We start from the raw sequence: 9,080 nt of genomic DNA, 5'->3' as shown, positions 1-9,080 counted from the left end.
GCATGCAAGGCAAGCGCTCTACCACTGAGCCACCTTCCCAGCCCTTACCATTAACTTTTTATGCTCTGCTATGCTAGCTGTTTCAGGGTTTTGGTGGGTAGAAGGGATAGCATTGTTTGTTTGTCTGCACTCAGGTCATTTTACTTGCTAGGCTGGCAGACTTAACCATATCTTCATCCCTGTGTTTCCACTGGGTGTTTTTGAGATAGGGTTTCATCCCACCAGGCACATACCTGGACAGTGATAGATTTCCTTTTGGCTTTCCTTTGTTCCTGGTATCACAGGCACATACCAACTCCTCTAGTTTCCTTAGATATGGAATTTCATGGGCTTTCATGCCCAGGCTGACATGGTACTGCTCTGTTTCCAATTTCAGCATACACACACACACACATAGGATACTCTCATCTTGGATGACAGGTGTATGCCACTTTGCCTAATATAGGTTGAAATGGAGTCTCAGAGACTTTCTGCTTACGTTGACCTTGAACTATGGTCCTCCTGATCTCTGCCCCCAAGTAGCTAGTATTACAGGTATGAGCCGCCAAGCCTCTCTGGAATATCAGTGTTACAGAGTGGCCATCTGACTGCACTGTGTAGCTTCCTCAGACAACTGCTTCCTGTCATTTAATTCTTTGGATCATCACATCTTCCATGTATAGCTGGCCCCACGTTTGTACTGGGGATTGATTCCCGGACACATTCCCCTCTTTCCCTGTGGATATTAAAATCAAAATGTTCAAGGTTTTTTTTTCCATAAAATAGCATAGTATTTGCAAATAAACTACCTGCATTCTCTTACAAACTTTAATTCAGGAGTTGGGAAGGTGGCTCAGTGGTAGAGCGTTTGCTCTGGGTTCTATTTCTCAGCACCACATAAGCAGAAAAAAAAAGCCAGAAGTGGCACTGTGGCTCAAATGGTAGAGTGCTAACCTTGAGCTAAAGAGCTGAGAGACAGCACCCAGGCCCAGAGTTCAGGCCCCACGACCGGACCCAAAAAAAAAACAACTTTAATTCATACCTCAGTTACTGAAAACACTCTCCCAGCCCTTTTTGCTTTTTAGCTTGCTCTTCAGATAGGGTCTTACCAGTTTCCTTCCCTTGGGCTGATCTCAAACCTTGATCTGCCTGTCTTATACACATGTGCCTCCGTGCCCAGCCTGGTAACAAGCTATGATGTAGTTCTTGCTCCATTTCTTTCCACTGCAGAAGCCACATCTGTTTTGGAATGAAGTCTCCTGAGGAGATGCGCCAGCAGGCCCACATCCAGGTTGTGAGTAAGAACCTGTACAGCCAGGACAACAGTCACGCCCCCTTGCTCTATGGGGTGCTTGATCATAGGATGGTAAGACCCTGTCCTGCCCTAGAAAAGTGGGGCCTTCCCAATGGGCAGGAAGAAGCCAGGGCTTCCCTTCCTTCTTCCCCCTCTCACCCCCATCAGATCTGCCAGCGGCACCTCAGTTGGTTCTGATGTTGAGTCGCCTGGTCAGGTATGGGCTGGTCCACTCCCTCCTAGTAGTTTCCACTGATGCTTGGCTGGGCTCTCCCCCAAGGGCACGAGTGAGAAGGACCGTCCTTGTGAGACCTGTGGGAAGAACTTGGCTGACTGTCTAGGCCACTATGGGTACATTGACCTGGAGCTGCCATGCTTTCACGTGGGGTACTTCAGAGCTGTCATTGGCATCTTGCAGGTAAGCCCATGGACCTCAGGGTAATTGGTCAGGAACACTGAAGTGAGCCTAGGCATTGTGCATGAAGGGGGCTACATTCAAAACCGTTCGTCATCAAGATCTAGGAATGAATGCTCTGCAGCCAGTTACACCTACCAGGTTCCTTCACTGGTGGGGACCAACATTCACTGGTCATTTGGGTTGCCCCCCAGACACTTGGGAGAGAGTTCTACAGGGCGTGGTCATGTCTCTGAGCTCACACTGGCCCCTCTCATTTCCAGATGAATACATGGGTGGTCTTTGGGAAGCCCAGGGCACAGTGACCTGTTGATCATGTCTGGTCCCACCATGCTGCAGAGTAAAGAGCATGCAATTGAGGCCCCATTCAAGACCAAGTTTAAGCTCCCTGGCCACCAGATAATCTACCACAAAGAAATGGGGCTTTCTCAAGTTTAAGGAAGATGAGGACATGGTAAAGCCAGCCTGGGCAGGAAAGTCTGTGAGGCTATTATTTCCAATTAAGCACCAAGAAAGCCAGAAGTAGAGTGGGGGCTCAAGTGGTAGAATGCTAGCCTTAAGCAAAGAAGCCCAAGGGCACCACCTAGACCCTGAGTTCAAGCCCCAGGACCACCACCAAACAATAAAATAAAAAATATAAGACCTTGAGATGTAGCTCAGTGGCAAAACACTAGCATACACAAGACACTGGGTTTGATTCCCAGTACTGTTCCACCAATAATAGTGAAAACTCAAAACTATAAAACAGCACAGAGAACAAGATAAGGATTAGCAAAAATCCTACCACTCAGCTGTGAGTACAGATAAACTCTAGGAACAAGCTGCCTCTCAGTGGATCTCCATGCAGATCTGTGTTCGCCATCTCTCAGTTCAGGGTACAGAAGGAGAGGGGCATTTTAAAGAAGGGAAAGTTTTCATCCTGTCATTGTTTCCTCTGCTTTGCTTTACTTGTAAAAGATGATCTGCAAGACCTGCTGTCACATCATGCTGTCCAAAGAAGAGAAGCAGCAGTTTCTGGATTACCTAAAAAGGCCTGGCCTGACCTACCTCCAAAAGCGAGGCCTAAAGAAGAAAATCTCAGACAAGTGCCGGAAGAAGAACATTTGCCACCACTGTGGGGCCTTTAATGGTGAATAGAATAAAGCCCGGGCTCAGTGAGGGCCTGTTTCATTCACTCTGTTTTGTTTATGTAGCATAATGTTTTAGAGTCCACTTTTTGTTTCTATAAATTAGTTTTGAGATCCAGCCACTGAAGCACTGTTAGAAAGTGTATGTGGGCTGGGGCGGTGGCTCAGTGATAGAGTGCTTGCCTTGCATGCAGGAGGCCCTGGGTTCGATTCCTCAGCACCACATAAGCAGAAAAAGCAGGAAGTGGGGCTGTGGCTCAAGTGGTAGAGCGCTAGCCTTGAGCTGAAGAGCTGAGGGACAAGGCCCAGGCCCAGAGTTCAAGCCCCATGACCAACCAAAAAAAAAAAAGTAACAATTTCTATAATTCCACCAACCAGACTCTACCTCCAGGCAGCCCAACTGAGAACCTGTTCATTTATTTTTGTTGTTGTCCTGGGGCTTGAACTCAGGGCCTGCACAACATTGTCCCTGAGCTTTTGTGCTAACGATTAGTGCTCTACCACTTGAGCCACACTTAATGGAATGTGTATGTACACATGCACACATTGTGAGTAACTGAGTAGCTAGGATTACAGGAGTGAAACACTGGTGACTGGCTATTTTTATTCTTGGTAAATGAATTAACTCTTAACAGGTACTGTGAAAAAGTGTGGCTTATTGAAGATAATTCATGAGAAATACAAAACCAACAAAAAAGTGGTGGATCCCATTGTGTCAAATTTTCTTCAGTCCTTTGAAACGGCCATTGAGCATAACAAAGAAGTAGAGCCGCTGCTGGGAAGAGCACAGGTGAGCCTGCGCATGCATGACTACCCTCCTGCCCCTTCCCTACACCTTGCACATGAGCCCTTGCATACAAATTACCTCCCCCGCTCCCACCTACCTCTAATACCACCTCCTTCCAGTAGAAATGAGAAGACCAACTGGGTTAGCACCCAAGTAACACTGATGAAACTGACATGTTTAGCATAAGTTTATATGCACTGGCCTTGTACCTTTGAGGTGTGTGTGTGTGTGTGTGCGTGCGTGCGTGCATGTGTGCGTGCATACCAGAACTGTAATGTGTACCAGAATTTTACTTAGGGATTTGAGCTCTCTTTAGCTGTTGCTCAGCTTGCTCACTTAGAACCAGTGCTCTTTCTTGCCAGACCCGGGGCTTGAACTCTGGACCTGAGCTCCTTTTGCTTAAGCTAGAACTTAAGCCACAGCACCACTTCCAGCTTTTTCTGTGATTAATTGGAGATAAGAGTCTCACAGACTTTCATCCCTGGGTTAGCTTCGAACCACCATCCTCAGCTCTCAGCCTCCTTGGATAGCTAGGATTATAGGCATGAAAGTAAACAATTTTTTAATTATACAAGTAAAGTATATTGCATTTTTTTATGTGTGCCAGTACTGGTGCTTGAACTTAGGGCCTGAACACAGCTATAATTTAGCTTTTTCACTCAAAGCTGATTCTCTACCACTTGAGCCATACCTCCACCACAGGTTTCTTGCTGGTTCATTGGAGACAAGAGTCTCATGGATTATCCCCTCCCGGGGCTGGGTTCAGACTGCCTTTTTCCAGGAGTGTAACACTTCACATCTTTATGAGCAGCTCAGCATGACTAAGTTGAAGAGACCTGAGGGCATGGTTCTTGATCATTACTGGGTCACAGAACTGTTCTGTGTTGAAATAAGTGAGGAACTTGCACAGAAAACAAATGTAGATCTAAACTCAGACCTACATAAAGAAAACCCAGAGGTTGGTGAGCCTGCAACAAGAGTCCTCCATAGAGGTGAACAGTCCTGTCTCCCCTCTGCCTTCTAGACTGAGTAGCAGGACTGCTGGTGGGTGCCCTGCCAGCCAGGTTACCTCACCACTGATCTCAGCCCATACTCCGTGACCAGAGTGCTAAATATGGGTCTCCTTCTGCATAAAGCTGATGTCTTCCCATGCTTTTCACCATTGCTTCCTGGTCTCCCATTTTCTGCTGCAGCCTTGGGTGCTGGTGAGGAGTTTATGGCAGGCGGAGGTGAGGAAGGGGATTTTGCTCTGGATAAGGGCCCAGAGGCCTCTTTGCAGTGTCCTCCCTCCCCAGCTGCACATGAAGTCTTCTGGAGCAGGACCACCTAGCTTTCTCTCTATCACAGTGTCCTAATGGCTTGTTTCTCATTCAGTCCCCCTCACAGAGTTACATGTAGTGATTCTACATATCACATGGTTCTCGGTCACCACTCAGATCCCCAGAAAATTTAATAAGCCGGAAATAAGACAAGAGGGCTCCCCTCCCCCCATTTTTTGTGTGCCTGTCCTGGGGCTTTAACTTAGTGCCTCAACACTGTCTCTGAGAGTTTTTTTGTTGTTTGTTTTTTACTCAAGGCTAGCGCTCTACCACTTGAGCCATACCTCCGCTTTCTAGCTTTTTGCTGCTTAATTGGAAATGAAGCCCTATCAGGCCTGGCTTTGAACATCAGTCCTCAGATCTCAGCCTTCTGAGTAGCTAGGATTACAGACATGAGCCACTGGTGCCTGGCTAAAACCTATTTATCTTAATCTCGTAATAATTTATATTGTCTTTGAATTAACATTTTTTTGTTTTTTGTTTTTGTCAGTCATGGGGGCTGAACTCTGGGTCTGGGCACTGTTCCTCAGCTCTTAAGCTCAAAGCTAGCTCCCTACCACTTAAACCACAGCACCACTTCCGGCTGTTTTTTGCTTATGTGGTGCTGAGGAATCAAACCTAGGACCTCATGCATGCAAGGCAAGCACACTACCATTGAAGCAATTTCCCAGCCCATGAATTAACATTATTAATAAAATTACTATGTTGTAAACTTACTCATAAGAACGATGAAAACTATTAGAGAGATCTTAAGAAAAGTAGAAGGATTGCTGTTCTACAAATAACTGTTAACACCTCAAACCCATTTTCTCTTTGTAAAGATGTGCATTTTGTCCCAAAATGAGACAACACAAATTTAATTCATGTACCAATATTCCACCAATGCTTCTCATACATTTCTGTGATGTTATTTTGTGTGTGTGACTTCATAGTCTTCCATATGGGGGTATGCCATGGTTTGATGTACCCAGGAACTGCTGTGTCCAACCTGTATTTCACAGATTTTGTGAACATCCCATTGCAGAATCTTTGTGTTTGTTTGAGTTATTAGACCTGTGGAATAACTGTAAGAAATGGCATTATTGGCCTAGATAATGGAATAAAAGGCCTGCACATCCTTGTGGCTCCTGCAGCAGAATCTCTGACATCACTGATAATGGACCCTAAGTCGGGCAGAAGGGAGATCTGTAAGCATTAGATTAGTTAGAAAACTGACCTCTCCTGCTTCCCATAGGAAAATTTGAATCCCTTAATAGTTCTGAATTTGTTCAAACGAATCCCAGCTGAAGATATTCCTCTCCTTCTGATGAACCCGGAAGCTGGAAAGCCCTCAGATTTGATTCTCACCCGACTTCTGGTGCCTCCCTTGTGTATCAGACCCTCCGTCGTGAGCGATTTGAAGTCTGGCACCAATGAAGATGATCTGACAATGAAATTGACAGAAATCATTTTCCTGAATGATGTCATTAAAAAGGTTGGTGCTTCCCAGTAGCTTCTAAGTTTCACAGTACATCCATCTGATCAAATAGACTGGCTTGGTTCTGATTTTGCTCTGTTCATTTTAGCATCGAATCTCTGGAGCCAAGACACAGATGATAATGGAGGACTGGGATTTCCTGCAGCTGCAGTGCGCCCTCTACATCAACAGTGAGCTCTCGGGCATTCCCCTTAACATGGCGCCCAAGAAGTGGACCCGTGGATTTGTCCAGCGCCTGAAAGGGAAACAGGGTAGGTTTCCTACCAAAAATGCAGAAGACAGCCACCACATTGAGTAGCATTTCGTGGGGCACATGTCAGTTATTTGTTTGGAGATCTCAGTCTCCCAGACAACATACGGTGTTCCTTGGAGACCAGTAAAGTTTTCATTTATTTAGGTCGATTTAGAGGCAATCTGTCAGGAAAGAGAGTGGATTTTTCTGGTAGAACAGTCATCTCTCCTGACCCCAACCTCCGGATTGATGAAGTAGCTGTACCTGTTCATGTGGCCAAAATCCTAACTTTTCCTGAGAAGGTAAGTACCATTCAGCTCTCCAGTTTGGTTGTGTGGGGTTGGGAGTGTGCACATGCCCACCAATACTGGGTCTTCACCTCACCTGAGGACCTCACATTTTTGCTTTGCTTTTTCACTCAGGGATAGCTTTCTACCACTTGAACCACACCTCTACTCTTAGCTTTTTGCTGGTTAGAGATAAGAGTCTCATAGACTTCATGTCCCAAAGTGAAGACAGGAGAGTCCTGTCTAGTAACCTGCCCCAACAAACAGTTTGTTTTGTTTGAGTATGTGCTTAGCTTATACACGTAGAGCCATTTACACAGTCTGTGCTACAGGTAGCCATATCTGCCCTGTGTGTGTGTGTGTGTGTGTGTGTGTTGCATGCCATAGTAACATTACTATCCTCCAATTCTCTAATAAGTTTGATGTCTCCCTATACTGTTTTTTTGCCTCATGTTTTTAAGATAAGTAGCAAAATCCATCCCTATTCAGTGACCTTGGGATGAGTTGTTCATTCTTCTCGGGGCAGAATCCCAGTCAGAACTGTGGCAGTTATACCCAGAAAGGCTCCACACTCAGCACACACCCAGCATGTGTGTGTAAAATGGTATCTACAGCCCCTCCACCACATGCTTTTTTTTCCATTGAGAGTGAAATAACTGCAGAGCCTGATAAGAAGAACAACGCATTGATTAGGTGAACTCTTAAGGTTCACAGTGAGCTCAGATCATTGATGATGCTGGTGAAGTTTGTGTCAAGTATCCTCAGATGAGTTAGAAATGATAGGAGGATGTCTCTTTCTGAAATGGTATTCTGGGAGACAGTTGTCTAAGAGATGTATAGGTTAGGTTCTGTGGTACCATTTTCACACCGTGTAAAACTTAGAGGACCCTGGTAAGTAATGGCAGAGAAATTGCCACTTAACTCTAGGACCAAAGAATGTTCTAGAAAGAAGGTCCAGCCTACACATTAGTCCAAACTATTTTACCAATGAGGAAACTTAAGACCAGAAAGGACTTCTTCTAAACTGAGATTGTTTTCAAGAGTCTGTACTCACAGTTGTAGGACACAAATTGCCTAGGATGCCTCTAGAAACTGGACAGGGATAGCTGGCTAGCTTAGGGAAATCTGAGAGCTTCCTGCATCTCACTATGTTTTATCTGATCCTACAGGTGAACAAAGCAAACATCAATTTTCTGAGACAGCTGGTTCGGAATGGCCCTGATGTCCACCCAGGAGCCAACTTCATCCAGCAGAGACACACTCAGATGAAAAGGTGCTGCCTCCCACCAACCCACAGTGACGTTCCCCATCACCCATCTACAGAACACAGTCCCTTCCGACACGTGGGGAAAAAATGCCTGTTTGAATTATAGCAGGCCAGTGTGTCGTTTACTGTTTGCCCATACATGAAGTGCCCATTTGTTCCCTGACATGTAACATTGGACCTTTGGGGTATGGAAGTGGGTCATTTTCCAAGTCACTGAGTTCTCAGGGTTCCCTTGAGCTTCATTACAACCTACCGGCACTCATCTCTCCAAGTAGAGTTCTCACCTCACTTGGTATGCAAAGTGTTGACCTGACCACCAGTGTCTTTGTTGTCATCAGAAGGTTTGATCAGGTCATGGAGGGGAGGGGAAAAGCAATGCTGTATTTGTGTGATATTTTTTAAGACCATTTTTTCATATCTTTACACTTTTTTTTTTGGTATGTTTCATAATATCTGTATTAGGGATTGCACCTGCAAGGTGAATACCCTGACGCCACATCTCCAGTCCCTTTTTTGCTTTGTTTGGATCTTGAGATTATATATTCCAGGGTGACCTTGAACTTGTGACCTTCCTGCCTTTCCTCCTAAACAGTTGAAATTACAAGCAGGTACCACTATGCCCAGCTATACTTCAGCATTTCTTAATGCTTCTGTGTTAAGCTAGAGCTTACAGCTCAGTTGTCATAGTATAATAGACAACTTGGTTTTTTGGTGACACATAAATAACACTATGGCTTTATTTATTTATGTATTTATTGCCGGTCGTGGGTCCTGAACTCTGGGCCTGGGCACTGTCCCCCAGTTCTTTAACTCATGGCTAGCACTCTTCCACTTGAGCCACAGCTCCACATCCAGCTTTTTCTGCTTATGTGGTGCTGAGGAATCGAACCCAGGGC

At 45.4% G+C, this 9,080-nt stretch overlaps 1 protein-coding gene across 2 annotated transcripts in view; it reads left to right on the top strand.

Moving 5' to 3' along the window:
* Polr3a (polymerase (RNA) III (DNA directed) polypeptide A, 155kDa) overlaps positions 1-9,080 on the top strand; it is a 47,903-nt gene that overhangs the window by 2,408 nt on the left and 36,415 nt on the right. For both annotated transcript variants that reach the window (XM_013025685.1, XM_013025684.1), the window contains exons 2-9: positions 1,210-1,345; positions 1,554-1,691; positions 2,646-2,817; positions 3,451-3,605; positions 6,156-6,395; positions 6,487-6,649; positions 6,796-6,932; positions 8,087-8,190. In XM_013025685.1, coding sequence (XP_012881139.1) covers positions 1,210-1,345; positions 1,554-1,691; positions 2,646-2,817; positions 3,451-3,605; positions 6,156-6,395; positions 6,487-6,649; positions 6,796-6,932; positions 8,087-8,190 — 1,245 coding nt within the window. The remainder of the gene's footprint in view (positions 1-1,209; positions 1,346-1,553; positions 1,692-2,645; positions 2,818-3,450; positions 3,606-6,155; positions 6,396-6,486; positions 6,650-6,795; positions 6,933-8,086; positions 8,191-9,080) is intronic.

Source organism: Dipodomys ordii, unplaced genomic scaffold, assembly GCF_000151885.1.
Source record: "Dipodomys ordii isolate 6190 unplaced genomic scaffold, Dord_2.0 Scaffold86, whole genome shotgun sequence".
Lineage (NCBI taxonomy): Eukaryota > Metazoa > Chordata > Mammalia > Rodentia > Heteromyidae > Dipodomys > Dipodomys ordii.
The sequence above is the reverse complement of the archived record's forward strand: the minus strand, read 5'-3'. Positions and strand labels throughout refer to the sequence as shown.